This window comes from Thermobia domestica, chromosome 5 (genome assembly GCF_964235325.1).
Source record: "Thermobia domestica chromosome 5, izTheDome1.hap1.1, whole genome shotgun sequence".
Taxonomy (NCBI): Eukaryota; Metazoa; Arthropoda; class Insecta; order Zygentoma; family Lepismatidae; genus Thermobia; species Thermobia domestica.
The window spans coordinates 166,209,154-166,231,104 of NC_137458.1; the positions used below are offsets into that span (position 1 = coordinate 166,209,154).

Consider the following 21,951-nt stretch of genomic DNA (forward strand, 5'->3'; position numbering starts at 1 on the left):
ATCACAACACACCATACACACAAAAACTAATCTCAGACGCACAATGGAAACTGGGGTTCTCACTTATAAAAGCTCACAAATAAACGAATTACGACTTTTTACTTAGTTTTTTCCGTCAAAGAAATCTTTACGAGGAGCCACAATTGTTTGTAAAACCATCATATTCAGTAAGTTTTAAGTCCATATTTTTCCGACATTGTTTAAATTACAAAATTGCTTTAGCTTCTAATATATTGTCCAAATACTTTTTACAGAAATTTTTTTTTCCACATTCATAACTATTTCTCTTTTTTGCAAATTTTATACTCATAAAAATAACGAAGCTGTAAATCCGACTACTGTCCTAGGAGTATTTTCTCGCAACAGAAACATTTTGAGTAATGTGTTTATGACACGTTCTGTAAAAATCTAATTGATTTATTAACAAACGGAACTAACGAATGATGAGAACCCACGGTAGAAGAGTCAGGATCTAAGGTGACTTGAGATTCTAAAGGAAACATAACGTCTACTGATAACAGAGACATGCAACGCTAGGTTTGGTCAATTGTCAGTGGGTAATGGTTTGATATAGTACGGTATAGCTAACCATTCAAACAGGGTCAAACAAACAAAATTTGAGGTGATGTGGAAGCATCATAAATCCTGGGCGAACATTTCTGTGGTCACATCCGTTTCGTTGTCTGGAACCAGCCTCTTCTGTAAAAAAGAAGGTTATTTCCAAAAATCATAATATGCTCTCTAACAATGACAAATCTATATCAATGACACGAATGATCAAAAGAACGATAGGATTTAAATAATTTTATCCATACAAATTCGAAATGTACAAATACTTTTTTGGCGCTCAAAACATAACCTTATGACGATTATATTAATATAGACGTCCGTATTCTCAAGCCCACAATTTCACGAGGACAGAACATTTTATGCTTATTGTGTGAAGCGCCATTATGTTACTAATCCCATCAAACTACAACAAGCTAGGAACTGAATATATGCATAATATTATCTCTGAAATATGGTGTTTCCGTTTCACTGCTTTCAGCGAACATGTAAACGTTCGCAAAACGGTTCTTTGACTTTAAATATTAAAATTACATCGTTCACACTTCAATCAAAAATATTATAATATATTACTGTTAGTTCTCTGTAATATCTAGCGTTAAAGAAGAAAGGAAAAACTACCTGCAAAAATAATTCTATTCTAATTATACATATACTTGAAACAGTTTAAGTCAAAAGGAGGTATCAAATGTAATTTCAATAATACTGTAAGATACTTAGAAAACCCCAATTCTATCGGTAAAAAGAAATATGTAACTTGCTTTGCTTTCCTTTCATAAAACTATATTTCTTTTCGAAGACTATTCCATCACACAGGTAAGAGACGAACATGTGCTTGTAGAAAGATGCACACAATTTATTTCATTTTCATAAGTTATGTTTGTATTAAGTTGTAAACAAAAGTATAATAAAGATCTGCTCAGTACACAAAATAGCTGATACTCAAAATATGCACAAGAGCTGAAATACTTACCAATATTAGCAGTACCAAACAGCTTCCAAGCAGAGTAATGAGAATAAATGTTATTTATTTCATGAACTATTTCCATTATTTTCCTTTTAAAAACTGAAAACTGTTTGAGACTGATGATGTATTAATTTCACTTCAGTCTTTCTTGTTGTCACAAAGTTTAATTTAATCTCTTCTCTCACACGAATACAGGAAGCAACAACACAAAGTATAAATGTATCTCGCAATGTACTTAATATAATAATAATTTAAAAAATGCACAAAACACCCATAGTGTAGTCTTTTCAATAAGTCACACAAAAATATGAATACGTAACACAATATAGTAACTCCAACCCAAGAAAAGTGTTGCAATGAAGGCTGTCAGACGAATGTACTTGTATAATATTTTCTACATACTGCTATATACCCGGAAGTGGTCTTTCCATGTTTATCCGATATAAATTATTCTTTACATACGAAAGGAAAGCAATACTAATTAATTAAAAGAAAATTAAATGATACTACAGGTGCAAGAATCCTGAGCTGTTCCATTTATAGCGTACATGTTGGTCATAGGTAAATATCTCGAAGAAATAATGCATAAAACAAGGCAAGAATAATAATATTTTGACTGTGCAACCCAACGAATGGGCTTAATAAATTTGGTATTCTCTCTAGGTTAATGACTCCTTCACTTACTACTGAAGAAATGCATACCTGACAAATCAGGACGAAATATATTTTTAACAACAAATACCGAACATCATAAATATATGGATACTACACCACTTGCACTTTAAACTAAAGTTATGGCTTTTGTTTTCAAGGAACATGGGAAGACAGCCACGAAAATCATATAACACTTTCTTTTTCTTCTTTAAACTTACTTTCTCTTTAAAGTAGCATAATATGTTTCATTATTATTAGAGTATTTACCTACTTAGTTATTGTTTTAAAGTCTCCAATTTAATTAAAATAAAGTGGCATAGTTATGTTTATAAAAACACTTCCATTTTGTTACCTAGTAAAATAGAAAATAAACCAATTACATTTTTACTCTGTTATTTCTATCGGATAAACATGGTATAGTGAGTGCCATACGGTTACGATCTGTTGAAAACTTAGGAGGAAGACGGGGACGAAAGCGACATTATGTCCGCTGGAAAAGCGCACTACTTTACTCATTTCCAATATAGAAGCGTAGACCAACTAGGAGTAGGCATACACTTAAAAGTATTTGAATTAAAAGGATTTGCTTTCCACAGTACAACCACAAAAAGCGCAGTTGTTGCTACAAACACTATTACTTTCTTAGGTTTTCCCGAATTCGCAGTTTTCTTAGTCACAATATCTGCAGGTTGAAACATGTTGTTCTTTTCAAGCCTCTTCAAATAAGTATAAAAACACTTTATTTCCTTAAACAGTTTCTCAGCATTCTCTTGAGCTTCTGATGTTAAAGAGCACAAAGAATGGGCATGAGATATCTCCTGCCCCAACTCCAAACACTTCGGATTGTCTTGAATACGATATCTAACATAAGACATGGCTGCCAAAAGCACTCGCAAATGTTTCGCAGTGTTTCCCAGCAACAATGACGCTTCACTGTTAGTTAACGGTGATTCCGAATTTACATCCAGAGGAATTGAGTTCCTACTCCATTTTCTTAAATGGAATTTGCGAATTCCCTTCAGAAGTATTTTCCTTTTAAATTCGGTTAAATGCATGTCTTTTAAGTCATTTTCTGTTAGAGACAAAAATTCTTCTAACTTTATCTTTTTCTGTGCAAACAAAGGTATAAGGTCATTCAAGTTCATTCCCATCAGCATAAGCTGAACATCATTATCTAAATCATTAACACAAACACTAGGTTCATTTACCCCTCCATTTGCATGGTTTTCCTTCGATTTGACTGAATCTGTATCACCCTCAAGAAGAGCAGCAATATCTGGAAAGTCCTTCTGCATAGCCAGATCCCAAGCAGTACGTCCGCTTCTGTCACGTAATTTTAAATTAATACCAGCCTCTTTGAGAAGCATTGCGGTGCGTCCATATCCCTTATTCACAGCCCAAAACAACGCCGTCCAACCCTGACTGTCTTGCTGATTGAGATTGGGAAACGCTGCAAGCAATCTCTCTACTATCTGTTCACGGCCTTCCTTGCAAGCAAACATTAACGCTGAAGTCCTATGTCGTTCAGTGACGCTAACTGTGGCTCCGTATTCTAATAACAGATCAACACACTTCACTAAATCAGATTCTGGTTCCTTTCTAGACGAACAAGCCGCCATTAAAGGAGTGAATAATTCTTTATGAAAATTTGGATTGGCCTTCTGTTCCAAAAGATACTTTACAATTGTATGGTGACCCTCAGAAGCAGCGTACATCAACGCAGTCCAACCACCTTTTAACACCTGATCGACACTTACTCCTTTCTTGAGAACTTCTTTAACCATCTCTAAATTACCTCTAGTAGCACCGAGTTGCAGATTTTCTATGTCTTGTAACCGATCATGTCCGTGCAACGATGACCCTGACGTACTAGACAGCGAATGGTTGGAATTGCTGCTTGAATGGGTTACTGGCTTGGCCCATTGCCTCACTCGCGAACTTGTAGATGATTCCATTTCAAAACAATCATCGTCTGACTCTTCGCTGGACATTCCAGCGGGTCTCATATTCAACATCATGTTGTTCTTAACTTAACTGACGGATCCAAAAATCTTTGCCATCAACGAGGATTCTGAAATAATAACAAAAGTGTATAATTAGAACAAAACTATTACCTGCAATAAAATGTTCATTATATATATACAACTATTATATACAGACAGTTCCCGAGTTACGTAAATACATTGTAAGAAATTTCCGATGTAAGTGAAATTTACGAACGGTACTTACATATGAAGTAAGAAACATTATTAAATTTCCAAATCCTATTTTATGAGGCACCTAGTAAGGATGACATGATTTAAGTGCTAATTTGGTAACGCTGCACTTGTCAAACTGTGCGAAACAAGCTGAACTCCGTATCCCATTTGTAAAGCATACTAGCAGCGTTCACCCCGGAACGCAATAAACTTTGTTACTTAGATAATTTTTACTTTTTCGCTTTCAAGTGATATGATAAAAACCATAGAAGATTGCAGTAAATCTTAACATTATATCGCCTGTCATTTATGTTAACCCGCCCCGCTTCGCTGCGGTCATCCCGGTGCTGGCATATTGTAAAAGTGTCTGTAAAAATAAGCAAATCAATTAAAAAATTTTAAACAGAAGATTCAAGCTATTTTCCGCTGTATATCGCCTGTCATTTATGTTAACCCGCCGAGTGACACGGTCATGCGGGTTGCATATAAATACGTTTATTTTTACCTATGATGAACTAATAACAAAGGATTTGTACGTTATGGACATTTGAATGGTCAATTATCTCAAGACACTGGTAATTAAAAATTAAAGTGATATGATAAAAACCATCTAGGGTCCAAATCCTAATAACCCCCCAAAAATGAAAGAAATTGGTTCAGCCGTATTAGCGTGATGAGCGGACAAAGGATTTTGTACGTTCTCTTTTATATATATAGATTATGTAACTGAGTTTTTGCATTGCAGTGATATTACACAGTAATTTTTCGATTTTTTTCTTGTATTTTTTCAGACGCTTTTGCGACAAATTTTAGGTTATGTTAGAAATTCGACTTGCGTCTGAAGCGAACTATTTACGTAAGACGAGAACTATATATATATATATATATATATATATATATATATATATAATAGATAGAGTTTAACTTAATAAATAAATACCATACAAGTTATTCTCTTCAAAAGTAACACAGTATAACATAAAAATGAAATTATAGTTTTACTTTAACATTCCTGTACGCTGAATGAGAGTGAATAATAAAGTGATTATGATGACTGAGATAAAACGATAACCATGCCTAGTGTGCTGTATGGTGCGAAACATGATCGCTTACTCTGAGAGAAAACGTAGACAAAGCATTTGAGAACAGATTCTGAGGCGAATATTGAGACCCAAGAGAGAGAGAGAGGAATGAGGAATGGCGGAAACTTCATAATGAGGAACTACATAATTTATACCGTTTACCAAACATTGTTAGGGTCGTCAAGTCTAGGAGGCTCAGATAGGCAGGTCATGTAGCCAGAATGAAAGAAAGCAGGTACCCTTTCAAAATTTTAACCGGAAATCCAATCGGAAAACGACCATGAAGAAGACCGAAGCGCAGTTGGGAGGACAATATTAAGTTGAGTTGATTTTAGTTTAGCGTCCCGTTCAGCATCGATGCTATATGAGACGTGGACCTACTGATTAACGTGGAACAGGGTTGATATGTTTAAAACAAAATGTTTAAAACAAGTGTTTAAAACATGTTTAAAACGAGGGCTGTTGTTTTATTCAGTTTGTTTTAAACGTTTTAAACAAAATGTTTTAAACGTGTTTTTTTTCGATGGTGGTTGAACATGTTTAAAACAACTAAAATATCAGATTGAGTAAGCTAATTTAATTTTCTATCAAACAACCCATTCTCCGCAGGATTTGTGCATGGAGTAAATTACAAGCAGAGTTATATTCTTATTATAACAGCAATTACTGAACAAAATTCTGCACATCAATGTGCGTATAACTAAACCAACAGAAATTCAAATGAAGTATTTCAACATTTCTTAATTTCCAAGAATAACGGAGGTTAAACACACTATACACTATTCTAAGATCCAAATTCACAAATTCAAAACTTGTGGTATTTTTTGATCACTATCGTTTCCATAATAATGAAGAGTTCTCACATCATAAGCTAGAAGAAATGCTCTGACAAATACAATACAACTCATAGAAAAGAGCAGTGACTAGCCTACAAGGAGCAAATTACATATTTTAACTAAACAGTTTTCAAGATACATCTCTATTTGCAACATGGATAGGTAACAATGATTAGTGCCTATGGCATAACAACACAATTAACTTTTAGACGCCCCGCCAGGGATTTTAACAAAATGGTAGACTCTCACGTTCGGGGCTCTGGTGACCTCCCTAATTATCACAAAGTCATGAGTTATACACTATTGGAAAGCTTATAGACCACAAATTCCAATTAACATTCGTGAAATTCCCGCCGTATTCGTAGTAAAAAAAAAACAGACATAAAAAACATTAACAATATGAAAATATTGACTTTGCGGGGCCCTGGCAACCCTTGCAGGCCACCCTACGCTGACAAAATGATGAATGCGTAGGCCACATACTTGTGACAATAATGTAAGAAATGGTAGCCATTGCTGCCATTGCGTAATGAATTCGTTTTATGTAGGAAATATTTTCAAAAAAAATATATATATAGGCCTATATATATGCGCAGAAAACATTCATTGAATTAGACATTCTCTCCCCTCCCCCACTAGTACCACGTCCATATGCAAATCATTTTTGCTGCACACATCATGTGTACGAACAAGAATTATGCTTCTAGACCACTTCAGTGAAATATATCTTGTGTTATATGGGACCGTCCCGAAAATAAATGTAAATTAACCAAATTTGACTCCCTCTTCCTCTATAAACAACAAATACACATACAGGTTACTATCATGTAGGGGACTACCTCATTGCTTCACATACCAATTTTTATGGATGTACCACAAAGGGGGAAGGAATACCCGCCAAAACCTGATGAAAAAAAATTTGATGAAAAATTAAAAAACGAACTTAATCCTCCCTTTCACGGCCGTACATACGTACCCCCTATATACATAAAATGCAACTGAATGAAAGCTTCATCCCTCAAAAATACTTTGGTGCCAAATCATCTTTCTAGCTTAATTATAGGCTGAGCTATTGATGTTTGTTTTAAAAATAAATGTAATTTACATAAAAAAACTTAAACTCCAAAAATTGGCTAACTTTGCCCCCTCCCTTCTCCCCCCATATAAGCAAGAAGTACAAATACACGATATTACCATGTAGTGGCCTACTTGATTGCTTCACGTAACAATTTTTATGAATCTATCCCCCAAGAGGGGGAACGGCCCCCCAAAAAACTGTTGAAAAAAACACACAAAAAAACACGATATTTACCCTCCTTTCATATACATAAAATGCACAACAGCAAAGCTGCATTTTACAGGAATAAATTGGTACTAAAACCATCTTCCAGCCTTAATTTGAGGTTTAAGACTGAGCCATTGAGGTTTAAAGCCCTGACATAGCAGTTGCGTCAATGGGCGTTTAAAGATTAAGAATGCAGACGACCAGTAGAACGTAACACAAGGAAACTAAACTACACATTCCGTGAACGGAGATCGGGAAAATCCCGATTTCTTTATCCGGAATTGAACATTTGGGCGGATTGAGATTAGGGAAGTTCCCGAAATTTGATCTAGCGGTTGAATATAGATGGCAAGCAATACGTAAGAGCGTAAAAATGTAATATATATGCATACTTAGATTATTGTTTTAAACAAAATAAACATTTTAAACATGTTTTTTTTTTTGTTTAAAACAAAGTACTTCGTTTTAAACGTTTAAAACGTTTTAAACAAAAAAAACATGTTTTAAACATAAAAAACGTTCTTTTTGATTTTTTCAAAAAAAATCATGTTTTTTTCAACCCTGACGTGGAATCCGAACCACATGAGCTCCCGCCGGGAATCGAACCCGGGTCTCCCACGCCAAAGAGAGGACAATATTAAGATGGATCTTTCAGAAATAGAATACAAAGTAGACACTGGATCCAGTTGGGTAAGGACAAAAGTCAATGGAGAGCTTTTATGAACGCGACATTGAACGTCTGGGTTTTACAGGCCATAGCTAGTTAGTTATGACAAATGCGGAATAAGAACGTGGACGGAAATAGGACACACAAGATGTTGCGCACAACTAGTTCACATAATCCGAGATCGAACTTACATTGCAGTTAAGTAATAGAGTGCTCACTTCTGGTAAAAGAGGTCCGTAAGTCCAATCCAAGGTAAATGGTGAGCATAGTGTTCGCGGATTTTCTCAAGATTCTACTGTTTCCTCCGGCCTTTCACATTCTCATTACACCAATTATTTCATAAACACATATTGATCACATATTAAATTTTACATAATACTAAACTTTTATGTGTTTCTGTAGGGATGATCAATTTACTCTTAACTTCTCATCAATATTTCCAGCATAATGAACGAATGCCCTTTATCAAGATTTTTTCTGAGCTGAGCAACATAGAAAACATCCTGATGGAGGGAATTCGTTCATTATGCCGGAAATATTGATGAGAATATATTGATCATTTCAGGAACACAAAGATTAGTATTGTATAGATATTTTATAATGATTCACTTTCATTAATTATCCGTCTTCTTTAGCCTACAGGGCATAATTGTAAGATGTTAAATTAAAAAATCTTTACTCAACTACACGATCTTACCGTTGCCTAGCAAATGCGCCATTAGAAGAAAAAGTATTCTTCACTAAGCTGTTATAGGGTGTTAATTTTGGATGTTTTAGTTTACAGATGCCCTCCGAAGTACCTAGTCAGTCTCGCACTTAATTATATTATACACATGCATACAAAAGTCGTTACATTAACGATCGTTCTTAACTTTGATATTCCCTCATACTTCTGACGCACTATCAGTACCTATACTTTATCAGCAACTTCGTATCCATCCCTACATTACCTTCCATGAAAATCGAACACTGCTTTTACGCGTTTTGCGAGAGTTAAGGCCATTCACTTAAGTCTTGAAACAATGAAATGGTAATATCAATTAAACTATTGAAAGGTATTAAAAAAAATAACGAAAGATAGCAAGTTTTGTATGGGAGGTTCATTTATCTTAAAAAATGACAACATTCCGGCTCAGAAGACACAACTATTACTTAATCTTTAATATAATAAAATAAGCTTTTGTATAGAAAAGAGCCACCAAATTTTGTACGCAGACACATCTTTACCTGATGTAATTGAGTACGAAGATTATTTCGATTTACATCTTGGGGGACACGCGGGGCGTCAAACTGTATGACTTAAAAGTAGGGCATGAATATCCCGGACGATGGATATTCGTAGTGATAAGTTAGAGTTTAGCTTCTATTTCACACGCGAGACTATATGAGACATGGAGTTACTTCTCAACGGGATCCGAACAACATGAGTATCTCCCGTGAATCGAACCGAGAACTCCCGCGCTGAAGTCGCGTGTGCTAATAGTATAGCTATGAGGGAGCTTCCCATCGATATTAGTGTCAAATCCATAATTTTCAGGGCCGCTGAGATGAATGGAGATACTCCCGAAACCGTGCAAAGCCCAGGCTTAGCTTCCATTGTCATGAAGAGTAAAACAATATGTCTAAAATGACCGACACTAATGTCGAATGCACAGTTTTCGGGATCGTTAAGCTGATTACTGACGCTCCCAATGAAATTTAAGCCCAAGGTTAGGCAAGAAGACACATGCCAGCTGGCCTGGGAATTGACAGGAGCAAGCTGCTCTTCCTTATTTATTTATTTTACTCATTCCTTTACTTTAAAGCATGATATATTACATGAACCTTCTCCCTCCCTTGAGAAGAACGGATGTTTCAGCTAGTATGTAATATTTTCCACCAAGTAATCAATCAGTAACTCCGTAGCTGTAACTTTCTCGTATGAAATGTTGCACGACACAATGAAAGATATCAAATTCCAATGACACTGTACACTCTTCTAGTTAACTGAAATACAATTTCTAACTAGCGAACATGAAAGAAGAAAATTCAGCCAGTGAGTTATGAGACAAGGATCAGTTTATGGGTTCACTTCTTGGCTACAGCATGAACAGTTGTTACTTAAAATAACAGTTGTTACTTGACTGTAGGTGCATTCACCCCACATTCATATTCATATTCATATTTCCTGTTTAAAATTTAGTATATGCACATATAGTAATAATATAGTAATGAACCGTTTTATAAATTCAGTAATATGTAATAATTATTTTTTTTTCTAGAATTCATCTCTCTAATTAGTCCTTTGTACGGGCTTTTCACGACATACATAGCAATGATCTGCTAATCTGTGTATCTCGAATTTCAGAAGGTAAGTATATGAGAAAGGCTCTGAAGTTTTAGTATATACACATAAGAGACGAAAATGAAACACACTTAGTCTTAAAAAAAAAGAAAAAGAAAAAAATGGCACTCTATTGTTTTAAACATTAATGCCATTAAAGTAATGCATGTTACTTTTTTTTCAGCTGTGTGTAAATAATAATAATAAAGGCTGCCTAGGAACAAAGAAGTTAGAGAATGAAACTAGCCATCCAAAGAGAACATACGTGTCTCTGCAGATTGTGAAATAAAAACGCGACTTACAAGGTGCAAGGAAAGAGAGAGCGAGAGCGAGAGAGACTGACTGAGACTGTACATCAGTATCTATGATTTTCAAAGATGAAGTGGCTACGTCTGTACCCTTTGCTCCCTGATAAAACAGAGCACACTTACAGACATCTATTTTCATTAGTGAAAACTTGGTGTGAACAAAATAATCCAATTTTGAAGGTGGATTTTGTAACTGCAGCAGTTAGTGCATTACGTTTTATCTTTCCAAATGCAGGGATTTCAGGATGCAACTAACACTTCAACCAAAGAATCTGGCGGAAAGTAGAGCTAGTCGACGACTATCTTAAGAATGAGGAAGTGCGCCGCCATGTTCGAATGTGTGCAGCATTGGCCCTAATACCAGCAAAATATTATGGTTAATTGATCCTCATCGAGAACTACACAACTGGACCAAAAAAAAAAAAAAAAAAAAAAATCGAGGATTTCAACGATTACTCTACTGATCAATGACTGGAAAACCCAAATCTTTTTATGGAAATCTGGATTGTAGTAATCATAGGCATCGAACAAATAATACCGTAGAAAGTTGGCGTAACCGCTTAAACAAACTGATATCCAGAACCTCTACGCACATTTTTAGTCTTATGAAGGTACTGAAGGAAGGTGCTATGTTGAATTTTAATGTTTGCAGAAGAATAGAAATGCAGAGCATTCATCAGAAGAAAAGGAAAGTAATCTATATGAGACTTTGATGATACGATATAGTCAATACTTGATCATCTGAGATAACAGGTGACCTGAGGAAATATCTCAGATGCTTGAGTTTTGTACATAAATTTCAGTAGTTAATAGCAGCATTTTATTTCGGATTTATATTTTTCTTCATGGACGATGTGTAGTTTGTACAGAATGCAGAGGACAAGGTTCTAATAGGAGCGGCCTAGGAGTATGAGCCAAATATCATATGGTGTTATAGTAATTACTTTGTTTCATGTTTTGGGGCGCATAAATTGTACTCTATAGCATGTTATCTCTATAGAAAGCCTGTTACGGGATATCAGAAATGAGTACGAAATAGAAGAAGGGCTATATGGCATCAACTTTGTGTTTCGTAAGTTTACATATTAGATTTACATTTGACATTTTGTAACTTTTCCTATTCTTAAAACCAACTGAACTAATATATATACACATTTCTTAAGCATGTAGGGGCAAAGGTGGCTCAGTGGTAAAGTATTCATTCTAGTGCTTGGGGTCTCTGGTTAGATTTCAGCTTGCACGAAGTGGGCTTTGTGGTGGGCAAACACAATGTGCGTGAGTTTTCTCGGGGTTCTTTTGTTTCCTCCCACTTTCTTAAATACACTATTTTTTATTCATTCTCATCATCATATCCTTTAGCTTACATAGCATAACGTAGGACGTAAAACGAAAATATTTAATTTCATTGTTCTTAAGTATATAAAATCCAGATCTTTAGTCGCGTAGCATAACAAAACACAGAACATTGTGTAAAATATTAAGAAATCCCTTAAAAGAGAAAATGCAATTAAAGGGCTATCGATTTACTAAGCTATTGTGATATTAATGATGCTTTGTGTTCATTTGTTTGGACCTTAATGTTTTCTCTTTCAGCAGCGAGTCTAGTGAGACCTCTCTCGTTCCAAAGGTGAGAACACTTACCACTTGTTACAGGAAACCAGAAACAAAAGTGCCTGGCAACCATTCCTTTCACTCTTGGAGCTTCCTCGTGGCTAAGCGGTTAGCGTACGCGCCTTTGGCGTGGGAGACCCGGGTTCGATTCCCGGCGGGAGCTCATGTGGTTCGGATTCCACGTTAATCAGTAGGTCCACGTCTCAATAGCCTCGCTGCTGAAAGGGACGCTAAACTAAAATCAACTCAACTCGACTCATTCCTTTCACTCCAAGTGTATGTGTATCTTCAAGATAATCAGATCTGATAAGATCGGAATGCAAAGACTGTAGCAAAATCGTGGCAAACAACGCGTCACCTAATTTTCCCTCTTCTTGAGGAAGGGCGCAAAATTCTCGACACCCTACCACTAACAACTTCGCCAATGCTTTTTTAAAAGAGTCAGTCATATCGACAGACAAGGAGACGGATTAAATAAGCTATAATTGCTGATATACACTGTTTTCAACAACGCAGTTGTAACTGATGAATATTAACATCTATCTTGTAAGATAATTGAAGACTTCATGGTACTACCATTACAGTTTGTTGATTGGTATACTATTTAATGGCTTAATCAGTTTTACTGTTGTATACAGTTATAGAGAAAACTACAAAATTTTGTTCCGCTTTTCTACCTTCATAGTCAACTTTTCCTTGGAGCTCACAGAAACAAGCATCCTTTCTACTTCTGTTAGTTCTGACCAGGATTGTTGGAAATGCCTTCTTTTTCTGTGTGATAACTTTAATGTGATTATAATTATTTTCTTCAATCGTGTTTCTCAGTACATGCCTAATATCACAATTGGCTTAAAATATGTAGGCTTATTTGTCAAGAGAAGGTCAAGAACAAAATACCACTGAAAAAAATTTGGCATTCATTTATAACAAATTTTGTTCGTGCTGGATCAAATTCGATGTAACGGTGTTAAATTGTGGATACTACATTTCTTTTGTTCTTGTAGCACCTATTCGCGTATTAGTAGAAACAAATAATAAAATGCCTTTCTCAATGTGTCAGTTAACTACAAATCGAAAAGGATTCACTTAAAGAAAGATGAAAGAAAAAGGAAATTATTAAACATATCCGTCTATTTTCTCGATACTTCACTTGGATAATTACACACATACAGACGAAAAAGAGTTTCACCATATATCGTATAATTCGGATTTTTTTTTTTCTTGCAGTACAGTAGAACCTGCTTGAAGAACACCTACACTTTTTTTGCCCCGGCAAAAATACATGTAAAGGGGAGACTACCTTCTCTTTTACGGACACCAACAGTCGTTTTTGCTCCCCCACCAAACGTTTCATTAACCTCTTAATAAAGAAGAATTATTGTCTACTCATCCATATTTAGATGAGAAATTACTTAATACAATTTGAAATTACATTTTTAACTGATCCAGCAGTTACAAGCAAATTCCGATTACAAACTAATGTCCAAAAGATTAAACGTTAGAAAACTATCACAGACTTTTTTCCAATAAACTTATAACCCGCCATGATTAGTCAGTAAAGTATATACAGTAGGAAGTTGAAAATCCAAACTTATTGGGACCACAGGTAGTTCAGATTTTCGAAAATGACCAAGAAAATGCCATTTAGGCTCAAATATTCTGTACGCAGTAGAATATTTAGGAGGTGGCTATCGGGCTCAAGCCCCCCCTCCCAATTAAATTTGTTATATCCAAAACTTCATTAAAATTTGTCGGCACCCAAAAGGAAAAATATAAATGCTTATTCACATGTTGTGCAAGCCCCCAAAACAAAATCTTAAATACGCCACTGATTGTACGGTATGCTCTTTTATCGATACAGTGGTTATACAGTACACAAAGTAATTACAATACCGTACGTAAGTCTACTTACATTTAATGTTTCTGGAGAACCTGCTCGTACACTAAATTACATTGTTCTTGTAACTCACACTTAAATTGTATAGGCCTAAGGGAAAATAAAAATGTATGACAAACAATTACATATGAGTGAGCTTTTGTAAAAACACTGACTTCACACAAAGAAAATTGAATTAGTGTACTGTCTCTAGCTTCTACGGACCGCGTTCGGATTTTTGATGTTCGGATCATCGACGTCCTACTGTATGTTCAATATTTAACATTGCATGTTCTTGTTCTTAGTGGTCTACTGTTACTTTCCATATAGTCTGTAAGCGAAATAAGACTACTGTAGAGATACGATATCTACTTAAGAAGAAAATTATGATACAAGCATCTTGCAGTACACAACCGTAAAAGATATACCTCAAATTCCTTACAGAAAGAAACTTTCCTTTATTCCCAGAGTAATTCGAACATGAGATACAGTGTCTCAATATTAGCCTATATTTACATTTATTAACTAATTTGGTTAATGTGTACTGTAAACAATTTTCATATGAACTGTGAGTAATCTAAACTTGTGTAATCTTTCTGTAACGGACGAAATTTTTGCTGCCCCTAAAATTTTCACGGTATGCTTGCAAATGACCTATAATGAAGTTAGATCCCAACCCCCCCTACATTTTTAGGATGACTACCGCCCTGGCAGGGTTGGCAAAAACCATGTTTTTTATTGAAAAAACAAAAAACCCGGTTTTTGGGTTTAAACTCGGTTTTCTTGGTTTAAACCAGGTTTTGATGTCTGATTATTTAAATATGCTTTCTGTATTTATATCACATATGGAAAGAAATAAGTTTGTTTCGTCTTGGTGTTATTATGCAACAACCGGATTACGCTGGAAGGGGTCACGTAAGCTGAAAATGGAATCAAAACAGCTTCTCGGCTTACATCCGTGAGAAATTGTCCTCCATTTGATCTCAAAAACTGGACTGATTGGCCACAAATGCGATACATCTGCCGACTTACTCACGAAGGACTCCTGATAAAAATACGTTTTATTAATCTTTACATACTTGTTAATGTAATTGTCAAGAGTCATTTCAAAAGAACAAAATGATAAGCAGTTGTACAAGTGAAACCATTATACAGAATTACATACGGACAATTTCAAAATACTGCAGAATACAGAAGAAATAATTTACTCGAAGTTAAGAAATACAATGACTTAATTTGCATATCAGTAAGAAAGGTGAACAAAGAAAAGAATTATTTGAGTCCCATTTATACATAAATAGATACCAAAGATACTTCTGACCTCAATAAATGCCTCTCGTGGGGTTGTATGACCCCCCTCGCCCCAAAAAAGTACGGCATTTCGATGTATTTTATCAATAGTAAACATTATTAAAACGAAACAATACTTAGAATTTTTCTTTGATTGCAATTATAACAAACTACAAAAAAGAAAAAGCACAAAAGAAACGTTCATAAACTTACAAAAAAAAAAAAAAAAAAAAAAAAAGTTGCGTTTGTAGTATAACCTCTTTGAATCATGAGTGGGGAATTTAGGTCTGAATATAATATACGGGAATGAAACGTGGTAATCCACAAATGTGTGTTCTTTAAGACTTTACGAACACTTACAATTTTATGAACTTTTTTTCGTCTTTTGGTTTAAACCAGCCAACCTTGCGGCCTGGTAACGGACACTCCTCTTTTGCGGACAAATGATCATGTCACATTGGTGTCGTTACTGAAGGTTTTATTGTACCATAATTTAAATCAAAGAAATTACAAAAACTGAAAGCGTAACTATATTGGTGTTGCTGGTTTCACCGTTTCAGAGGCCAACTCACAGTTTTCTTCCTGAATCGGTACACTTTCACTAATTTTAGTGCTTTTTCCACACACTACCTGTTTCGACGTTTGGACCATACCAGCCGATTATCTTAAGTCAGAAGGGTTCTTTAATCATAAAATCAATTTTAAGAAAGCAAACTAACTGCAGATGATTAAAAAAAAAAGTTTTCAAAAATTTCAATTCTTCCAAAAAAAAAAAAAAAAGACCTTTTTATTCTAAAAATTCCTTTTAATAAAGCATTCTTTTCTGTCGCTGGCTAATGACCTTGAGGTACTATTTCAGTATTTGTCTGGTGTGTTTTGAGACAAAATAATGGAATTTTCAGTCAGGACGGCTGGCTCAGGGATTTCAATCCTGAGTGTTAAAGAGGATTTTTATCCTCTTCTATACTTTATAGAATTACCTACGTATTTATTTTTCTACTCTACAAAATTGTCTACGTTCTTCTTCCCAGAAATCGAAATATAAGCGAGTGCCAATGGTACAAAGTAACAAAACGAAGATGGGGCTTCACGGATTTCCTTTGTGCGACAAGGTAATTAGTTCCACGTCCCCAAAGAACATAAATGCTTAAATATTATTTTAAGTATAAAGTAAATATTTTACCCAATCAAACCCATTGGGGTGCTTTTCTTCTTTTAACCTGGGGTTTTCACAACCCTGGTTCTGACTGTAATATTAAAACTAATAAGGATTCTGCAGTGCTCAGAATACCATCCTTGCCTGACAGAATAAAGCCTACTCCACTCCACAACAACGGTTACTAATACGGAAATAATACTGTGCTTAAAAAAGGTATGCCCACAATTTTCAAGTAATCTTTTAAAATAACACCATGTAAAACTGCTAAAATAGGTAAATCGTTCTAGTAGTTCATATTAGCTTTACAAAGTGTTACAACTGAAAAATACATCTTGCTAAACATTAAGAATGACTTAATATGAAATATCCACGTCAGCTTCTTACAACATCTATATGTAATTAAACGCCCACCATTATACACCAAGAATAAGAGAGATGGTTATGATAACGAAGGAAATAGTGGAATGAAAGAAGCGAGAGAAGCCCGAGAAAACTCAAACACATAGTGTTTGTCCACAAGCCCACTTGATGCCAGCTAGGATCGAACCAGGGATTCCAGAGGTATGTGCTCCACAAATGAGCCACCGTGGCCCTACCGATTCTAATGTCCCGTGAAGGGAACAAAATGTAATACTTTAAACAATTTTCGTAATAACAACAAAATTATTATTTTATCCAATCACTCATGGGTATCTTGAAATTCTTGTGTAGACAGTGTATTTATGAATATTTAGAATTTAATTAGCAGAGCTCAAATCGTGGTTAGAGATCAAGTTTCAAAACTAATAATTCAAGGGATGATACGAATGACGCAAAACACCAGAAACAAACGCACTACCACAGAAGAAAATCAACTAGGTGGTGGAACGTTTTCATTCTAACCAGGGTTGGCTGGTTTAAACCAAAAAAACAAAAATATTTGTACAAATGTAAGTGTAAAATCTTGATGAACACACATTTGTGGGTTATCACGTTTCACTCTCGTATATTATTCGTATTATATTCAGACCTAAATTCCCCATTCATTACTCAAAAAGATTATACTACAAAAGCACCTTTTTTTTAAAGTTTATAAATGTTTGTTTTGTGATTTTTTTGTAGTTGTTATTATTGTTATGTAATTGCAATCAAAGAAAAATTCTAAATATTGTTTCGTTTCAATGTTTACTATTGATAAAATACCGTACATCGAAACACCGCACTTTTTTTGCGGCGGGGGGGGGGGGGGGTCACACAAAACTCACGGGAGGCATTTATTGAAATCAGAAGTATCTTTGGTATCGATTTATGTATAAATGGGTCGGAGCCAAAGTGGACTCAAAATTCTTTTCTTTATTCACTTTTCTTGCTGATATGCAAATTAAGTCGTCGTATTTTTCTTTTTAACTTGAACTAATAAAAGTTGTAGCGAATTAACTAGGAATAAATTAGTTCTTCTGTATTTTGAAATTGTCCATATGTAGAGACGAAACTTTTTCGTTAATGCGATATACGAGAAACGTTATAATAAAATAAAATTAAAAACGTATATGTTTCAGGAAACCTCAAACTTATCATTTCAGACCCAGAAATCACTTTTATATTATCGCGAATTTTTGCGAAATTCGTCATTAATTGCGATAAATGCGAATAAAAGCGAAAAAGTGGAATTCTCGGTAATTATTGCTAATAATAACTAAAAAGCGCATTACCAATATTATTTAACTTAGAAAACGTTGCATTTACGAAAAGGCCCTTCGAGTTATTTGATCCAGAAACTGTTTTACTTCATAAAGATGTAGACATCAACAATACTGATCTGTTGTTCAAGTCCTTGACTGTTTTGTGGTGAAAATGTTCGTGATCTGTTGTTTGCTTACCGTGAATTTAAAAGTAAGTTTATAGAAGTTCTCAACAGTAAGGATAAAGAAGTTGACATTGTATCACTGTTAAACAGGTGTTTTACTGTCAGCTCGTTACGTTCAATATGGTTGCCAGTCTCAAGTGTTGATGCCGAGAGATTCTTTTCCAAGTATAATATGATTACTACTGACAGGAGAACAAACTTAAGGTCATAGAACTAATGTAGTAACCTTCGCCCACAGTATGCAACTACACAAATCGACTTATCTACTCTAGTATACTACTAAGGTAAAATTAACTCAAACTATTTAAATAGATAAAACGTATCTAGCCCTTTCTAAGGTTTAGGCACAGTACTTTGTACCAAAACTAGAAATCTTCGGATTTCTTATTAGGATAATAGATTATTTCTAGTAATGCTTTGAACTTTCAAGTGGAAACCAATTTTGATATAGCATAGTTATTCAGTGAATTATATGTGCACCCTGAAATGCTGATCAAGGGTAGTCAAGACATAAAAATGATAATTTTACTATTAAAATTACGAGTGCACATGAAAAAGGACTATGTACGATATCAAATTCCACTGTCGGAGGAATTGCTCACGATGTAAGAAACCGAATTCCATATTTACAAGTGTAACGTTCAAAGTATGAGACCATTACAAAGGCTATATTGGGATTAAAACGAATGAGTGCGTATCATGGACGAATGTGTAACAATAATTTTCACCGGTGAAGTATTTGTTTCTGCACGATATATGCAACCTGTATTTAATGTTTACAAATATAAAGAGTTACAAGTGCTCTACAGTATGTGATTTTATACGGCAAGTGTTTTTTTGCACTATCCTTATTTATATGCATACTCTCCAGTTCCCTGTGGACACCCACTCGCGCGGCCCTTTCTGCCCTGTCTTGGTTGAATAGCATTCTCATTTTTAGCAGACATCTAGCAGAAGTTGATTGTCCCTGCGCTATCGCTTATCCGCATACACTCATATCACTGACGCGCCTGCTTCCTGTGAATGCGCCTCCCTGCTGCTCTCCTGCCCTAACTCGGTTATAAACCATTCTTACTTTTAGCGACCACTTAGCACTAGTTACTTTGTTTCTTGCACAGTCGCTTTTACAGTATACACCCAGACGTGCATTTATATCCGTAAGGGGGAGTCCTCGTGAAATTAATCTGTACCAATGAATAGAACTTAGCGTACGAAATAATTTCTAAGGCATTGTAAGTGAAATTCATGATGAAATAATTCCTTACAATATGACAGCAAGTAATAGGATATATGTAATCATTTCCAACTTATAACCAACTTATAACAATGCAGAACGTCACCCAGCCGGGTTAGAGTTTAATCTCCACGGTTTGCGAATGTGAACTCCCTCCAAGAACTGAACCCCGGTTTACCGCGCTGAAGGTGTTTGTGCCAATCATAATCATGCTACAGCTCTAGATAAGAAAAAAAGCTTTGAGTTTTACGTCCCACAGTTATGCCGGTTAGGCGAAAGGAGATGGTGATGATGAGTAATGAATAAAATGGTGGAATGAAGAAAGTGGGAGGAAACGGGAGAACCCCGAGAAAACCCACGCACACGGGGTTCGTCCACCACAAAGTTCACTTGGCGGGGGCTGGGATCGAACCCGGGACCCCAAGCACCAGAGGTGAACGCTCTACCACTGAGCCACCGCGGCCCCTCTAGGTAAGAAAGATCGAACTAGGTAACAATAATAATCCTGAAACTTCTCTTCTTTCACCGTACATGTATGAGTGTACACGCAAGGGTAATGCAGAAACGAAATTCATACGAACATATTATAGCATTAATAGATAAAATAGATCCACAGATTGTAAAATGTACAGAAAAAGGTAATAGTATACAACAGTGCCTCATGATCTGTGCGCGTGGATACTTCCTACTGTTGCACTACGTATAAAAATGATTTTATTACATTTAGTAGTAGTAAGAAGCATCCACGTGCACGTGACATGCGATATGTGTTTCAAATCCCCCACATATACTCATACACTACGTACAAGGGCACATTATTATTCTTCGCATACCATAAAACACAACGAAACGCAACGCAAACCGACGTACATTTTATTTTATATTACTCAGTAATTAAATGAAAGTCGCATTTTTACCTTATTTTCAAGTCCCTATATCCTCAATGAATAATCCTTAAAAGACTGCACTTCGTGAGTCCTCGCTAAATGATGAGGCACTCTCGTATACTATATCCCAGAAAAATTTTGGCAAGTCTTTAATTTGCGCATTTTATATCGAGAATAGGACCCAACCAATCCCTGCGAGGCTTCTAACCCGATTCTACTCCTACTCATACTATTACTATTACTACTTATACTATGGATCCATATAGTAAATCTGCACGTAAAATAGTTACAGAAATTTACGGATATAGTATACGTAAGACAGGAGCAGTTCCAGAAGGAGCTGGACGCTCATACTTTTAGGGATTATTCATTGAGTATCTACGAACTTAAAAAGGGGGTAACAAACCCACTTTCATTTACTTCGCGAGTGATACGAAAATAAAAAAGAACGTACCTGTTTGTTGTTCTTCTGCCTTATATTGACACTAGGCGTTTAGTGATGTGCAAATGTTTGAGATATGTATGCAGTAGTAGCAGGTCTAGCGTGATTGCTTTGCGGTTTTTGTGCAAACAATCCGTTCTTTTCGTATTAGGTTGAGGCTTTTTCCGTACAGGTTTGCGTCACTGTGTAAAGGTTTTTGTGAGCTGAACGCAACGGGAAGTTCGTTTTTATGTTTTTTTCTTGTTTACTTTCACTTACTGCTAATTTGCATTTTCGGGAATTTTCTTGCGGGCCGTATAACGTCCTTGCAGCTGTAGGCGGAGGTTCCGACTACGCGCGATGGCATTTTTACATGAACCTGGCAACATTTATAAAAATGCCGATCGAAAATAGGAGAAGAATGGCAGCTGAAGTGGTGAAGACGTAGTTCGATGTGCAAAGTATTCTACTTTATAGAAGAAACTTGAGTAATTATAAATAATACATGAAGCTGGATGAGTTCCCGAAAAAGGAGGACGTTCGAGTAACATGCATTTGGTAATTTTTGTTAGGTATGTGGTAGGGATACGTGATAATGTAGCACACGTGGCCTCCTTTCTTTTGAAGAAAAAGTATCCCCTACAAACGCGGTTTCATAACTTTCTCTTGGAAGTAGCTCGAATATATCCTCCTAGTATTTGATTGTGATTCGATATGATGCTTTGTGCTCCTTATGTCTT

At 35.5% G+C, this 21,951-nt stretch overlaps 1 protein-coding gene across 1 annotated transcript in view; it reads right to left on the reverse strand.

The window, feature by feature from the left end:
- The window catches only part of LOC145686247 (uncharacterized), a 34,238-nt gene that overhangs the window by 11,153 nt on the left and 1,134 nt on the right, over positions 1-21,951 (reverse strand). Inside the window, exon 2 of the mRNA XM_081759356.1 lies at positions 1,541-4,259. Within this exon, the coding sequence (XP_081615482.1) occupies positions 2,701-4,206 (1,506 nt within the window). The 5' untranslated portion in view covers positions 4,207-4,259 and the 3' untranslated portion in view covers positions 1,541-2,700. The remainder of the gene's footprint in view (positions 1-1,540; positions 4,260-21,951) is intronic.